The following is a 17,950-nucleotide window of genomic DNA, read 5'->3' as shown; positions in this document are numbered from 1 at the left end:
TTTTACATGAATCACCTAAATAGAAATGACAGCTTCGCCAATACACTGCCCTTTTTATACCTTGTGTACGTGGTATTACCGCTATCTGTATGTGTGCATATCGCTATCCCGTGGCTTTTGCCACCTCGGTATACTCTTTCAAAGTCTTCTATCAAATGTGGACACATTTCCTCAGTGGCCGTCACAAACATTTCTTTCGCATGCTTTCCTGCAGCAAACGGGCTTACCTTCATGGCTATACGAAGAGCTGTCCTGCGGCTCAGACGGACAGACGGTTTCCTACTTAGAGACTCGTTCATATAGTCAAATTCCTTTAATTACGATATTACTGCGTCACGTACTTCTCTTCGATATTTCTCATATTATTTTGTGTGACAGATAGAATAATGACGTAAATTACATTTCTTAATACTCCATACTTCTTTGTTCAGTATTAAACATTTTGCAGCTTTCCATCGCACAAATAGCAAAAGATTTTCCCATACAGATACAAAAACTGGCTGCTCTGTTTTACTTGTGCTCTCCATGTCATTGTCATTGCTGAACCCTCCACTCCGCATTCATGGCGCCGTTTGCCAGGCAACGTTGCAATACACACAGCTCTCACCTGACGTCACACGAACTGAAAGGCTGGCTCTTCGTTCCGACACGTCACACAGCCTAACAACAGCTATAGTCACCACGGCCTGTTACATTATCGCCACCGTTAGAACACGGTGTACGTGGTGACTGTCCGATATTTCTCTGTCCGAGATTATAGAAGTTTATGCTGGCAACTACGACTAATTACATCCTTTTCCAAACTAGTTATGTACGGATTATTTGAGAATTAATGTGAGATATGGAAAGTGCTACAGTCTGTGGCAGTTTTCGAAACAAAAGCTTTTGCTCCTGAAGTGTATACTTGTGCTTCTATTACAATTGCATTGTTGTTGTCACTTTAAAGCCAAAATATTTAAACTGTATGATACAGTGATTCCTAGCCTTTGTGAGACGATAACAGATGAACGAAAACAGATACTCCAACAAAGTTTAGCACCTAACTAAACTTAGAATTTAAACGAACAGAAAAATACCTATTTTTAAAATTACAAAAGATAAATAACACTTGCTTAACACTTGAATAAATAATACTTACTCCGTTTTACTGATGGTTTGTTAAAACAATAAATAATCAGTGAATGGGGCGGTTCGTATGCCGTATTTCTAAAAATCTTTTTATATTCAGTTTTGTTTTAGGTTCCGCAAATCGTAAGTCATGATCTAAGCTCATTCACTTTCTCTGCTTTGTAGTCATTTCAACGGTATTCAAGAATCTACTTTCACACCTCTACATTGTACCGAACTGAATCAATGTACTTCTGGATTTCAACAATACTGGTGGATACTCATCACTAATGTTTAGTCGAAATGTTGACATTTCTGTGTTGCCACACTCTATTTTCATAGCATCGGTTAAGACCGCAGTGCATGAGAAAGCTTGGAGGAGAGCTTTGTTAAATACTGAATGTTAAGTGACTGATGATGAAAATTATACATAAATATTAATATAACTAAATACCAGTAACAGAGATTATTTGTTTAAAAATAGCTTAATGTAGTGAGAAAATCATAATTACTCACAGGATGGAAATTGTTGATCTATCGTGCAATGATCTTGGCTGCCTGTGGCAATGGCATATTGCAACAATCAATTCTATATCTCATTAATTGACATATTTGTATCATAAGAACATCGATTAATCAAAAATATCCTCACCTGTAGCTTTGCTTGTTTCAGTTATTATTTCAACGTGTTCAAGCTAGATGACTACGAGAAGGCGCGCCACGCTATATTCATGTTCAAAGACCTGTTCGGGCTGTCTTCGTTCGATTGTGATAGCCTCATCAGATTCACGCTGACCGTCCGGAAGAATTACCGCCGTGTGCCCTACCACAATTGGACTCACGGTTTCTCTGTCGCAAACTCTATGTACTCCATCCTGAAGCACTCAAGGGCTGCCTTCAAGCACAATGAGGTACGTAATCCCACACCTGCTGTTAATTAACTGAGGAGTAAGACAGGCAGATAGCACACGGCAGAGTGAGGCTAGAAATTGTGTGTATTGCGGAAACACAACACTGAAATATTAATCAGCTATACGAGGTGCGGCAATAAAGTAATGGGACTGATGTGAAAAAAAAGTTGCTTACCGTTTTAGTCTAGTTTAGTGTTATCTCCATCAAAGTAGTTCCTTTCTGATTGCACACACTTTTTCCGGCGCTTCTGCCATTGATGGTAACATTTCTGGGACTTATCTTCTGTAATATCCTCCAAGACCCTCGTCTCAGATTTTTGGACATCTTGTGTTGTTTGAAAATGATATCCCTTGACCACTGTTTTGAGCCTTGGAAATAGAAAAAAGTCGCAGAGAGCAATATCTGGTGAATAAGGTGGCTGTGGTAGTACTGAAATTTGTTTTGAGGTTAAAAATTGCTATACTGACAGCAGTATGGGATGGCGCATTATCGTGATGGAAAATCCAATTATCAGCAATGCTGGCACAGACATGAAGAACTCTTTTACGAAGTCTTTCTAAAAACTTTTTGTAGTAATATTAGTTAACTGTTTGTCCAGGAGGTAACCACTCTTTATGAACTATTCCCTCGGAATCAAAGAAACACACAAGCATGCATTTCATTTTTGACGTTGGTCTGGGTGATGCCTTTGAGCATTTTGACTTTGGTATGTGAGCATTTTCTGGTCTGGGTGATGCCTTTGAGCACCATTGCGAACTTCGGTATTTTGTCTCTGGATCGTACTGAAAAAAAAAAAGAAACAACTTTCATCACCAGTGATGACACTGCTCAACAATTCTGGATTGATTTCCGTTTGCTCTAACGGATTGGCTGCCACATTTTTCCGTGTTTCTCGCTGTTGTGGTGTGAGATTTTTGGGGACCATTTTTGCACAAATATTTCTCATACCAAGATCTTCAGTTATTATTAGATGAACCGTGTGTCGATTGATGTTCAGTTCTTTTGCAATCATTTTCACGGATAATCTTCGATCAAATAGAACTAGTTCATGCACCCTGGCCAAGTTCACATCTGTCTCTGAGATTGATGGTCGTCCAATGCGGTCTTCATCTTCAGTATTCGTTCTACCTTCACTAAAAATTTTATGCCAACGAAAAACTTGAGCTCTTGACATAATCTCCTCTCCAAAAGCCTTCTGAAGCTTACCAAAAGTTGTCGTCGCGTTTTCACCCAATTTAACGCAAAAAGAAATGGCATAACGTTACGCAATATTATGCGGTTCCATTTCCGTAATGAGAGACACGAACACGTGTTAACTTATTACAACACAACTCACGACTGAGCAGTTACATCGATGTGCCGCTTGGACTAGAAGCAGTTATAGATCAAGGTCAAAGATATTGTGCCTGCGCAAGCCTGCAGGGTTGCCACATCTTGCAAAGATAATCAGTCTCATTACTTTATTGTCGCATCTCGTAGAACGTCGCCAATAACCTAAATTACTGTTATCTGTACGTCACAAATCCTGTTTGTAAAATGTTGGAAAAATGGTAATGGTTTTAACACTCATGGTTTAAAAAAAGATACATCGATTTTATTACATCAGCCAGTCGTGTTTGCAATCAGTCTGTTTCAACTCTACTTTTTCTCTTCATCAATTGTCTGTTCTTACTATCAAAGGAAATGATGTGGTTCACATTATTCTCGAGATGCACTCCTGAAATTATTTCGTCTTGAGTTGAACGTATTTCCTTATCTTTATGCTATAACGTAAGTCAAAATTTAAGTTATAACACTGAATTGCTCTGCGTCAGCTATGATTTCGTCGAATAGTCCTAAGATGGAAATATGTTACTGCATCATTTCCTATTGATATCTAACAAAGTGAGACGAAAAAAAGACCGCTGATGTGCGGACGGAAAAAGGAACATCGAAGCCAGGAGAGGGGAAACGTAAAGGGAAGAGGGTAATCAGCATGTATAAATGGAAGAGCAGTCCCCCTAACAATTCAGTACGTCAAGGAGCAACTGCTGATAACGAGCCATGTCGTCAAAATATTGTGGCGAAAAGACCCACCACTGTGGAAATAAATGCGCTAAAACATTATAGAATATATACCTGATTTCTCTATTTTAGTTCTGACAGTATAACATAACGGGTTGTCAACATTTTACCAAATACGAGTGTAGAACTCTGCTTGTCATCCCATATCCGTTGGAAGATAAAAATAGGCTGCAGTATCGTGACACATTAAAAGCGTCATTCCGAATGGGACTTATCTATCGACCTGAACTGCAGCTTGACCGTTGCCGCGGCATGTAATCATCGGGGTACGATTTCCATTGTGAAGCACTGATGAATCGGCCAGGAATGTCCATTCTACAAACAAAGCGTTTCGACACTGGGAACAGGTGGTTCATACACGCGTCACGGTGCAGCTGGGTTCCCACTCATACGGCAGCATCTGTGACAGTGACACAGACTTAAATATTGATCACTTCTCTTCAAAGGGACGCCTTTTGCTGCCCACCTCGTCCACAGTCATCACCCCTGCAATGGATCTATCGTTACTGCTACAAATACTTGCCACAGAGACAAAGCTCTGGCGGTCGCGAAGAAAACAAACTACTCCCTGGCGCCCAGAACAAATAAAGTGATTGCCTGTGTCTTCTGGAAGTGGGCCGCAGGCAGGCGCGCATTCCTGGTGGCGGTAGGGTGGCAATCCTCCCTCCCCCGCCCCAAAAAAAATACTAATAATTTTAGTAAAAGCGTTACGTTTATATTTTTACAAACACAAATTTCCGAATTTGTCAACTAACTTTTGAAGAATAAAGCAATCTACACTCCTGGAAATTGAAATAAGAACACCGTGAATTCATTGTCCCAGGAAGGGGAAACTTTATTGACACATTCCTGGGGTCAGATACATCACATGATCACACTGACAGAACCACAGGCACATAGACACAGGCAACAGACCATGCACAATGTCGGCACTAGTACAGTGTATATCCACCTTTCGCAGCAATGCAGGCTGCTATTCTCCCATGGAGACGATCGTAGAGATGCTGGATGTAGTCCTGTGGAACGGCTTGCCATGCCATTTCCACCTGGCGCCTCAGTTGGACCAGCGTTCGTGCTGGACGTGCAGACCGCGTGAGACGACGCTTCATCCAGTCCCAAACATGCTCAATGGGGGACAGATCCGGAGATCTTGCTGGCCAGGGTAGTTGACTTACACCTTCTAGAGCACGTTGGGTGGCACGGGATACATGCGGACGTGCATTGTCCTGTTGGAACAGCAAGTTCCCTTGCCGGTCTAGGAATGGTAGAACGATGGGTTCGATGACGGTTTGGATGTACCGTGCACTATTCAGTGTCCCCTCGACGATCACCAGTGGTGTACGGCCAGTGTAGGAGATCGCTCCCCACACCATGATGCCGGGTGTTGGCCCTGTGTGCCTCGGTCGTATGCAGTCCTGATTGTGGCGCTCACCTGCACGGCGCCAAACACGCATACGACCATCATTGGCACCAAGGCAGAAGCGACTCTCATCGCTGAAGACGACACTTCTCCATTCGTCCCTCCATTCACGCCTGTCACGACACCACTGGAGGCGGGCTGCACGATGTTGGGGCGTGAGCGGAAGACGGCCTAACGGTGTGCGGGACCGTAGCCCAGCTTCATGGAGACGGTTGCGAATGGTCCTCGCCGATACCCCAGGAGCAACAGTGGCCCTAATTTGCTGGGAAGAGGCGGTGCAGTCCCCTACGGCACTGTGTAGGATCCTACGGTCTTGGCGTGCATCCGTGCGTCGCTGCGATCCGGTCCCAGGTCGACGGGCACGTGCACCTTCCGCCGACCACTGGCGACAACATCGATGTACTGTGGAGACCTCACGCCCCACGTGTTGAGCAGTTCGGCGGTACGTCCACCCGGCCTCCCGCATGCCCACTATACACCCTCGCTCAAAGTCCGTCAACTGCACATACGGTTCACGTCCACGCTGTCGCGGCATGCTAGCAGTGTTAAAGACTGCGATGGAGCTCCGTATGCCACGGCAAACTGGCTGACACTGACGGCGGCGGTGCACAAATGCTGCGCAGCTAGCGCCATTCCACGGCCCACACCGCGGTTCCTGGTGTGTCCGCTGTGCCGTGCGTGTGATCATTGCTTGTACAGCCCTCTCGCAGTGTCCAGAGCAAGTATGGTGGGTCTGACACACCGGTGTCAATGTGTTCTTTTTTCCATTTCCAGGAGTGTAAAAGCTAAGTCTCTAAAATGCAAGGGAGTCTTGAAAATTACAGGATCCTTTTAAGTTCTCCTTTTCAGTTCTTTGCCCATGTGGATGAGCTTGAATTCTGACAGGTGAGGCACCCATTCACATACTGCCCGTGCTATTTGGGAGGTCACCGGCAGATCGCGTGAACCGCAGAAAGTTCAGAAAGCCAAGATAGAAAGAGAAAAGTAAGACCGATTCAACAAGAAAGGCGTAAATGGCTAAAGTAAACAAAATCCCTGTCATTCACACGCTCGCATGGTCAAATTCTGCAGACCTATGTTCACAATTGTAGTGCTAAGTGAAATATATAAAGTTATGAATGCGCACTTTATATTGAGTAAATTTTGATTTTGCTATTATAGTTCATAAATATCAACGTGACAAATGTGCTCCCCAAATTTGTTCACTAATCCTTTTCAAATTCCGTAGTTCTCTGACGCGGAACACCTTGGAAATGATGTAAAGGCGAAGTACTCACTGAAGTAAGAAAATCATTATTGTAATAAAATATCGTATTATTGTTATTAATGTAATAGTAGGCATCCGTGGCAAGTTAAAAGTGGTGGTGACGGCAAGTTAGATTTTTTTGGGTGGAGGAGGTGGGAAAGAGTGTAGACTGTCACAAAGTGCGACACCCGTCCAGAACCGAACTCTGGATCCACACCTGGCTGTAGCAGCACTTAGAATTAAAACAAGCAGTGGCCATCTGAAGCTCAAATGCCTATCATCTTGCACAGGATGACTGCAGTGCCTCACATCAGATTCGTAGCAGAGCTTCTCTTAAATTAAATAATATAATTTGTGGGTGAAGAGACAGAGAGAGAGAGAGAGAAGTAAAACAGCTACGAATGTGAGCGCACCAGCTCCCTTCGGTGTTACAATTTCATTAACGCCTCTATACCTCTTACTTATTCAAAAATACAATAGTTTTCACAGCAATTATCTGCAACCTACAGAGGTTCACAATTCACACCATTTTCTCTATTATCCTTTCCTAACTTCAAAACACATGCAAATAGTACCGTATATTTACTCACACACACAAATTTATCTGTATGACCTCGTTTACCAGGTGGGCTATATAAGCTTCCGGTTTTAGTTTGAACCCATAAGGATTACCCATACCTCATTTTCATCAATGAAATGTGAAACCCTAATCACACCAGCAGCGGTGCGTGACCCGCGAAGATGGTGAACGTGCAGCAACTGCGGATCAGTAACGCGTATTTCGATTCTTCACCGTAAGTGAAACATAAAAATTGACTTCGTTACCCACTATCAGGACTGTGTCGTGTCACCAGTAAATAACATTAAGGATGTCGCATGTAATACAATGCAGTGGCATTGATTGACTCTTCCGTCGTTTCTTGGTAGAATATTTTATACATTATGAATGAAACACACATAACACTGGTGTAATATTCTACAATATTTATTATTTGTTACACGAACCAGTTTTCAGCTGTTGCGCCAGCATCAGGTACAAAAAGAAGTATGCTGTGCAGTAAAATTTTATTGCTTCAAATATTTTAATCTAGTGCATTTACAGAGTACCTCCATTTCCAGAGTTGCAAAATCTTCACGTTAGAAAACAGGGGGGATTATTTCCGTGTAAATGCGATGTAAGATTATTTAACTGAGATGAAATATTTGATAATTAACTAATGAACTATAGGAAAATTGCAGTAGTTGTACATAGAAAATAACTGAACAATAAACTTGAGGTGACACATTCCAAAAATTTGACTGAACAAAATAACCTTGTCGTTAATACGTCCTAAATTACGAACATATAATAGTGACACTAAGCAGCTGAGTGAAGCAGCTGTGATTATGCAAAGTAAAATTTTTTTACTAGGGCAGGAGAAATTATGGTAACCGAATAAAGGAAAAAATGGGACATATGAGTAAGAGGGATGATTTACAACATGGTATGGATGGTATTATGAGTCGTATCTGCAGTTAGAAGTGGCGGGTAAGAGGAGTGTGTCTGGCCTTGGATCGATGGACATGTGGTTACTAATTTCCATTATTTCAAGATAGTTCATCTTCCTTCCTTTGTAGGTATCATGTAATACTTCATGTTTCATCTTTTAACTATGTTCGTCTTTAAGCAGGTGGTCTATGAAAGTAGAATCTCCTAAGTTTCCAACACTGTAGTATTTCTTCAAGCGGGTACTTATTGCCCTGCCTGGCTGACCTATATAGAATTTTCCACAGTTACAGGTAACTTTGCGTATTCCACGCTTTTACAAAGCTAGAGTACTGTCTTTACCATGGCGAAAAATGTGTCCAATAATGTTGTGCATATCAAATGATTATTTTGCGTTCCTGGATTTAACCTTTCTGGCTACGTCCTGTAAGACTCCTCGTTATGGAATTCTGCAACAATATTTCACTGCAGCAATACTTATCTTTGTAGCTGATGATGGCGTAACAACCGAGAACCGGTTCTTGTAACAAATAATAAATATTGTAGAATATTACAACAGCGTTGTGTGTGTTTCAATTACAGTCAAGATCACTGACTTTTTGTGACATAAGTATTTTGTACGAAATAAAGTTCCAATATGTGTGCTCTAAGTCTTTCGCGGCGGCATGTTTGAATAAAATCTTCTCGGTTTTCAAGCCGCGTCAGTTCTAATAAAATACTCAAGCTTTCGACGGCAGTTTCCATCGTCGTCGTTGTCAGGAGTAAAAGCCACAGAAAACGTGAGTAATACACTCCTGGAAATTGAAATAAGAACACCGTGAATTCATTGTCCCAGGAAGGGGAAACCTTATTGACACATTCCTGGGGTCAGATACATCACATGATCACACTGACAGAACCACAGGCACATAGACACAGGCAACAGACCATGCACAATGTCGGCACTAGTACAGTGTATATCCACCTTTCGCAGCAATGCAGGCTGCTATTCTCCCATGGAGACGATCGTAGAGATGCTGGATGTAGTCCTGTGGAACAGCTTGCCATGCAATTTCCACCTGGCGCCTCAGTTGGACCAGCGTTCGTGCTGGACGTGCAGACCGCGTGAGACGACGCTTCATCCAGTCCCACACATGCTCAATGGGGGACAGATCCGGAGATCTTGCTGGCCAGGGTAGTTGACTTACACCTTCTAGAGCACGTTGGGTGGCACGGGATACATGCGGACGTGCATTGTCCTGTTGGAACAGCAAGTTCCCTTGCCGGTCCAGGAATGGTAGAACGATGGGTTCGATGACGGTTTGGATGTACTGTGCACTATTCAGTGTCCCCTCGACGATCACCAGTGGTGTATGGCCAGTGTAGGAGATCGCTCCCCACACCATGATGCCGGGTGTTGGCCCTGTGTGCCTCGGTCGTATGCAGTCCTGATTGTGGCGCTCACCTGCACGGCGCCAAACACGCATACGACCATCATTGGCACCAAGGCAGAAGCGACTCTCATCGCTGAAGACGACACGTCTCCATTCGTCCCTCCATTCACGCCTGTCGCGACACCACTGGAGACGGGCTGCACGATGTTGGGGCGTGAGCCGAAGACGGCCTAACGGTGTGCGGGACCGTAGCCCAGCTTCATGGAGACGGTTGCGAATGGTCCTCGCCGGTACCCCAGGAGCAACAGTGTCCCTAATTTGCTGGGAAGTGGCGGTGCGGTCCCCTACGGCACTGCGTAGGATCCTACGGTCTTGGCGTGCATCCGTGCGTCGCTGCGGTCAGGTCCCAGGTCGACGGGCACGTGCACCTTCCGCCGACCACTGGCGACAACATCGATGTACTGTGGAGACCTCACGCCCCACGTGTTGAGCAATTCGGCGGTACGTCCACCCGGCCTCCCGCATGCCCACTATACGCCCTCGCTCAAAGTCCGTCAACTGCACATACGGTTCATGTCCACGCTGTCGCGGCATGCTACCAGTGTTAAAGACTGCGATGGAGCTCCGTATGCCACGGCAAACTGGCTGACAGTGACGGCGGCGGTGCACAAATGCTGCGCAGCTAGCGCCATTCGACGGCCAACACCGCTGTTCCTGGTGTGTCCGCTGTGCCGTGCGTATGATCATTGCTTGTACAGCCCTCTCGCAGTGTCCGGAGCAAGTATGGTGGGTCTGACACACCGGTGTCAATGTGTTCTTTTTTCCATTTCCAGGAGTGTATATTCGGATTCATCGGGTTTGAAAAACGAGAAGATTTTATTCAGTGTTCCAATACTTGTGTAACATTTTGTAAACATTGGTTAACGGTTACTAAAGTGGCAAAACCTGCTTTCGAATGCTGCACCGAGGTCTCGTTAATTGTCAGCGCGTGCTTCACCGTCTCCGTGCACTTCACACGAAACCAGACAATTTCTTCCTTTGAAGTGTACAATTGTATCATACGGACAGGAAGACCATGATTATGTGAGAACAGTCATTGCATCTTCAGAGTGAAATCATTTTTTGAAAAAAGAGTTTTCACCCTCCACATACGATCTGTATTATTTCACTGGTGTGTCACTACTAAAATGGCGTCCGGCCTACAAGCCTCTAGTACATGGCAATGGTGAAGAATGGCGAAGTCGTACGTCTACTGTTATTAAACTCCATCAGATTTTCAGGCCCCGCCCTGTACATATATGAAAGTACATGCAAGTGGAATTGCTATGGTTCCAGAAACTAAAAACTATACTTCATCGTTCTAAAGTGAAGTGCAATTTAGCAGTCCTCGTGTTAATGGACAACAACATTTCCCAACTTCATTTCCTCATTTTTAAGATCCAAAAGAGGAAAAAGGAAGTCTATACGCTTCAAATACAACTGCTTTAAGGTCTCACATAGCTACTAGTGTTCGTAATTTGTAACAGTTTTTTCCATGTTCGTGTTTTTTTCTTTCGTCTCTAAACCAGCAAATTTATTTACAGTTTAGTTTTCAGTATTTCAAAATGTTCCTTATAGTTGCGACAATAATACTACATTGTACTCTGTTCCACTTGTATTGTTACTGTCAGATGTAATATTTATCCCACAGAATACATCTTCATTCGGTAGCCGTCACCACAACCATTGCAAAAAAGGAAATGTTTTTATGACATATATTTCTTAAAATTTATATCTTTATTCAAATTTTGTAAAAAGGGAATATGTCTGCAGTGCCTCGCCTTGTACATTGCTTCCTTGTGCCATGACTTGGATCATCGTGGGAAAAACAACAAGTTTATGTTGGACACAGAATCGCCGTTAGCTGCCATCTACAGCACGTCCACCATGGAACATCATCATTTTAATCAAACAGTTACCATTCTGCAGCAGGTAAGAAATATTTCAAACACTAGTGTAATTTATAATCACTTCAAAATAAATGTATAACAACAAAGTATGAAGAAGAAGTAAGTTATATTGGGCCACTTATTGACGAAATTAACGAAAGATGGTAAAGTAATTGTATTTTCTAAAGTGACACGTCAAGAAGCAAACTGCTCTACCACAGGAAATCTTCAATAAAGAAACCTCTGGCTCTTCCAGCTGACAAAGCAGTTAGAACAACCCATAACCGATAAGAAGTGTGCAAATAGATCAAGAGTACTGAATGAATGCATCGTGTTACGACTGTCTGAAAAACTATTAGTTTCCTAATCGCTTTAGTACAGAATTAACTTCCACACTTTGGGGCTATCAATCTCATTCCCAACTGGGAATATTTGTGAGGCTATTACGATTTCAGGCATTTACCACACAAACTAAGGAAACTTCCAGAAAATCGTTGTCGTAACTGCAGAGTGAGACCAATTTCTTTTTATTTGTTTCTCGGGTAATACTTTGAAAGCCTCGTGCATGCTGCTGTATATGATACGGTCTGTAACTGTGAATAATCGGTGCCTTGATTGTAATGTACCGCAGTGTATTGTTTATAGCGATTTCGAGTTTAAGCTTCAACGAGAATAAATTTTTACTGGAATACTCTGTGACCAACTGGTTCACTTCGTTGATAACATCTAACTAGTTTGAAAGTGTCTCTTACAATATTACCTATCTCACTGCACTTCTGTAGCTCGTTTGCCAAACTTTGACTCGTAATGTGATTAAAGTATCATCGCAAAATATTTTCGAAAGTCGTCTTACCTTTTCGTCGCGAATATCTGCCCGGCTTGGTGTCTAACTAAGCTGGTCTTGCTCACTGCATACTGCATCATCAGGATTTTATGACTTCGGCCAATTTCAGTCTTCAATTCAACCCTAACATCTTAGTACACGTATTTGGCACAGTTTCTGTGCTGAATATTCCAAGATTGGTTCCTGGAGGTCAAATATTCTACAAGAGTATTCTACATTGCACTACAGCGTAGGATTATCACTTGTTGTTGTTGTGGTCTTCAGTCCAGAGACAGGTTTGATGCATCTCTCCATGCTACTCTATCCTGTGCAAGCTTCTTCATCTCCCAGTACCTGCAGCAACCTACATCCTTCTGAATCTGCTTAGTGTATTCATCTCTTGGTCTCCCTCTACGATTTGTACCCTCCACGCTGCCCTCCAATACTAAATTGGTGATCCCTTGATGCCTCAGAACATGTCCTACCAACCGATCCCTTCTTCTAGTCAAGGTGTGCCACAAATTTCTTTTCTCCCCAATTCTATTCAATAACTCCTCATTAGTTATGTGATCTACCCATCTAATCTTCAGCATTCTTCTGTAGCTCCACATTTCAAAAGCTTCTATTCTCTTCTTGTCCAAACTATTTATCGTCCACGTTTCACTTCCATACATGACCACATTCCATACAAATACTTTCAGAAACGACTTCCTGACACTTATGTCTATACTCGATGTTAACAAATTTCTCTTCTTCAAAAACGCTTTATCACAGATAAATTTCCTAGAAAAAGGCAGGATTACTGCTAAATCGGTCGTTCTGTCTCCACTATTTTTATCGCAGGTATTCATTCTGCTACAACTAAACCCTTCAAATTAGTTTTTCCTATGCTGTTAACCATTATACATATTTTTACGTACACTCCATACTTTTTACGTCAGCTTAAAATGTTGTGTACTTTTATACTGTAAAAGGAAATCTGAAGAAAGTTGAATGGACAATCTTATAGAATGCTCACATGTTCTGTTTGCAGTTTTCCGTCTTTTCTCTCTCTCTCTCTCTCTCTCTCTCTCTCTCCCTCTCTCCCTCTCCCTCTCTCTCTCCCTCGGTGTGTGTATGTGTGTGTGTGTGTGTGTGTTTGTGTGTGTATACATACTCATACACACGTGTACCTACATGTTTGATTATTGGATTATTGGCTACTCCAAAAAAGTATGTAATTAAAACTTATAGCAGTTACTACAAATAGTTTCTTGTTTCTTTCATAGAAGGCAGTCACCTTAATCGATATGCGCATGCTTCGATTTTGCAGGAAATAGAATGTAATAGCAGAAATTTAACTTACCCGAATTACTGCTGCTGGTCATACACTTCATTCACCAATGCCTGCTGCTATTTTTTCCGTTCAAGTTTCCTAAGTGCAGGCTATTTATTTTTAGCTTACATAACAAGCTTAGCGAGTTTACTGATGACCAGCGACGGAAAAAACGTCTAATTTAATAAACAAGAGGAAATGTATATTTTCCACTTTGTATTGCAGTGCTGCTGAGGACATCACTTGCCCCAATATCTCCCGCAGAGGTTGCTGTGTGATGATAGGGTATTTCCGTTACAGGTTTCTTGTTAAGTTCACTTCCAACGCTCCAGCAAATCCATGCACCAAATTGAACGTTTGTCCATATATCACTTCTCATTTTCAACCGACATCATTACAATGTCAGCTAGAGACCAATCTGAGCAATAGATGAATACTTTTATCGAAAAACGGAATAAAACCTGTTATGAAAAACATGCATTTCTCACATTTATTGATGGCAGCTCTTGCATTCTGTTGCAAACTTGGTATCAGTTCGTGCAATTAGTCCGTGAAATTAAAATACAGCCTGCGCAATCTGACTGCTTAATCTTGTTGGACTGCTTGATCTTCTTGGACAAATTCCGAATTATATTTTCCCAACTCAAGTAAAATTATAAAACTTAATTTAAGAAGAAAGTTTTTAAAATTTTGAAATCGATTGATTAATTTTCATCTGAAAGATCAAGTACTGATCAATTGTACCACCTATTGTTAACTAGCATACATCTTAATTAAGTCTGTGACCTTTTTCTACTTCCATACTTCACTATCTACTTTGTAAACATTATGAGTGTACACTTCGTTGTGTTAATAAATTTATGCTTCGATTTTACAGAAAGGACACAATATATTCTGCAAGCTGTCCAACAGTGATTACAAACAAGTGTTGAGCCTCATGAAGCACTGCATACTTGCAACAGACCTCGCTGTCTTCTTCCCTAACAGAACAAGGCTATCGGAAATTGTTGCCGACCAGACATTTTCTTGGACCAATATGGAGCACAGGTATGCCACACCGTAATTAAATGGCAATATAAATAACGAATACGTTATTTAGTTGAAGCAGATCGTTGCTGAAATGAAAGATATAAGATAACTGTACAGAGTTCTAAGATCGAATTATGAGTGTGCAATCTATTAAATGATCTCTCAGGAGCTTTATCTATGGAATGAGATCAGTCAGATAATCGTTTTTGAGTCTGTATAATATGATAGAAAACAGCAAGGAAGACATTTTTCACTGGGAAACAGAAATAGTGGTAAGATATTTTTATCGTTAATAGCTGTGTCAAATGTGTTTCACTATACTCGGGCAAAAATCGAGAGCTTTAGAAATAGCAGTTTGCTCCAACCATAGTAGCAGGACAGACATGAGAAAAAAAATCAAGTAATCTGATTAATTGTATAAGACTGTGTCCAGCCCGCGATACTCTAGCGAATTTCATTTCATAATGTATCATCATGGCATATCTGTCAACTGGGGAAGTACACCACTTATATTCTAATAAACATAACTAAGACTTCAATCGAAAGCAACCATCACATTTTAGGTACTTACTTGTGGAGGTAAACTCAGACTGCGAATGTTACATTATATTTATTTATTTTCTTATCAATTTCATCTTAAAATGCCACCATCTAATGACAATTTGATTTATTGATATATGAAGAAGGTAACTGTTCTCGAAAGAACAGAGACCATTGATGACCATGCAGCTTCTCTAGAATAAATGATAATTAATTGAAACCCTCAGCTGCCGACAGGTATTGTTGATATGCCTCGATGGGGACAGCTGAAAATATGTGTCTCGACCGGGACTCGAATCCGGGATCTCTTGCTTACACGGCAGACGTTTTATCCTTCTAAGCCACCGAGGACACAGATGAATAGTGCGACTGCAGGTCCTTATCCCTTGCACGCTTCCCGTGAAACCCACATTCCCAACTGTCCACAATCTACATACGTAATGTACCTAACACACTCCTGGAAATGGAAAAAAGAACACATTGACACCGGTGTGTCAGACCCACCATACTTGCTCCGGACACTGCGAGAGGGCTGTACAAGCAATGATCACACGCACGGCACAGCGGACACACCAGGAACAGCGGTGTTGGCCGTCGAATGGCGCTAGCTGCGCAGCATTTGTGCATCGCCGCCGTCAGTGTCAGCCAGTTTGCCGTGGCATACGGAGCTCCATCGCAGTCTTTAACACTGGTAGCATGCCGCGACAGCGTGGACATGAACCGTATGTGCAGTTGACGGACTTTGAGCGAGGGCGTATAGTGGGCATGCGGGAGGCCGGGTGGACGTACCGCCGAATTGCTCAACACGTGGGGCGTGAGGTCTCCACAGTACATCGATGTTGTCGCCAGTGGTCGGCGGAAGGTGCACGTGCCCGTCGACCTGGGACCTGACCGCAGCGACGCACGGATGCACGCCAAGACCGTAGGATCCTACGCAGTGCCGTAGGGGACCGCACCGCCACTTCCCAGCAAATTAGGGACACTGTTGCTCCTGGGGTACCGGCGAGGACCATTCGCAACCGTCTCCATGAAGCTGGGCTACGGTCCCGCACACCGTTAGGCCGTCTTCGGCTCACGCCCCAACATCGTGCAGCCCGTCTCCAGTGGTGTCGCGACAGGCGTGAATGGAGGGACGAATGGAGACGTGTCGTCTTCAGCGATGAGAGTCGCTTCTGCCTTGGTGCCAATGATGGTCGTATGCGTGTTTGGCGCCGTGCAGGTGAGCGCCACAATCAGGACTGCATACGACCGAGGCACACAGGGCCAACACCCGGCATCATGGTGTGGGGAGCGATCTCCTACACTGGCCATACACCACTGGTGATCGTCGAGGGGACACTGAATAGTGCACGGTACATCCAAACCGTCATCGAACCCATCGTTCTACCATTCCTGGACCGGCAAGGGAACTTGCTGTTCCAACAGGACAATGCACGTCCGCATGTATCCCGTACCACCCAACGTGCTCTAGAAGGTGTAAGCCAACTACCCTGGCCAGCAAGATCTCCGGATCTGTCCCCCATTGAGCATGTGTGGGACTGGATGAAGCGTCGTCTCACGCGGTCTGCACGTCCAGCACGAACGCTGGTCCAACTGAGGCGCCAGGTGGAAATTGCATGGCAAGCTGTTCCACAGGACTACATCCAGCATCTCTACGATCGTCTCCATGGGAGAATAGCAGCCTGCATTGCTGTGAAAGGTGGATATACACTGTACTAGTGCCGACATTGTGCATGGTCTGTTGCCTGTGTCTATGTGCCTGTGGTTCTGTCAGTGTGATCATGTGATGTATCTGACCCCAGGAATGTGTCAATAAGGTTTCCCCTTCCTGGGACAATGAATTCACGGTGTTCTTATTTCAATTTCCAGGAGTGTAGATATTACCCCATTCACTTACTACTCGCGCAACTAAGGTTACGATTCCCGTCCCAGTCGAAGATTATCAACAACACCTGTCAATAGCTGAGGGTTTCAATTAATTATCATTTATTCTAGAGAAGCTGCACGGTCATCAATGGTATCTGTTCTTTCGAGGACAGTTACCATCTTCATATACAGGGTGAGTCACCTAACATTACCGCTGGAAATATTTCGTAAACCACATCAAATACTGACGAGTCGATTCCACAGACCGAACGTGAGGAGAGGGGCTATTGTAATTGGTTAATACAAACCATAAAAAAACGCGCGGAAGCATGTTTTTTAACACAAACCTACGTTTTTTTAAATGGAACCCCGTTAGGTTTGTTAGCACATCTGAACATATAAACAAATACGTAATCAGAGCCGTTTGTTGCATTGTAAAATGTTAATTACATCCGGAGATATTGTAACCTAAAGTTGACGCTTGAGTACCACTCCTCCGCTGTTCGATCGTGTGTATCGGAGAGCACCGAATTACGTAGGGATCCAAAGGGAGCGGTGATGGACCTTAGGTACAGAAGAGACTGGAACAGCACATTACGTCCACATGCTAACACTTTTTTTATTGGTATTTTTCACTGACGCGCATGTACATTACCATGAGGGGTGAGGTACACGTACACACGTGGTTTCCGTTTTCAATTACGGAGTGGAATAGAATGTGTCCCGACATGTCACGTCAATAGATGTTCAATGTGATGTCCATCATTTGCTGCACACAATTGCAATCTCTGGCGTAATGAATGTCGTACACGCCGCAGTACATCTGGTGTAATGTCGCCGC

General features: G+C 43.2%; 1 protein-coding gene across 1 annotated transcript in view; it reads left to right on the top strand.

Moving 5' to 3' along the window:
* LOC126187476 (probable 3',5'-cyclic phosphodiesterase pde-5) overlaps positions 1-17,950 on the top strand; it is a 759,019-nt gene that overhangs the window by 655,482 nt on the left and 85,587 nt on the right. The window contains exons 11-13 of the mRNA XM_049928583.1: positions 1,781-2,018; positions 11,421-11,579; positions 14,552-14,721. Of these exons, the coding sequence (XP_049784540.1) occupies positions 1,781-2,018; positions 11,421-11,579; positions 14,552-14,721 (567 nt within the window). The remainder of the gene's footprint in view (positions 1-1,780; positions 2,019-11,420; positions 11,580-14,551; positions 14,722-17,950) is intronic.

The sequence above is a fragment of the Schistocerca cancellata genome, chromosome 1 (assembly GCF_023864275.1).
Source record: "Schistocerca cancellata isolate TAMUIC-IGC-003103 chromosome 1, iqSchCanc2.1, whole genome shotgun sequence".
Taxonomy (NCBI): Eukaryota; Metazoa; Arthropoda; class Insecta; order Orthoptera; family Acrididae; genus Schistocerca; species Schistocerca cancellata.
Note: the sequence above shows the minus strand (reverse complement) of the source record. Positions and strands in the feature narration are given on the sequence as shown.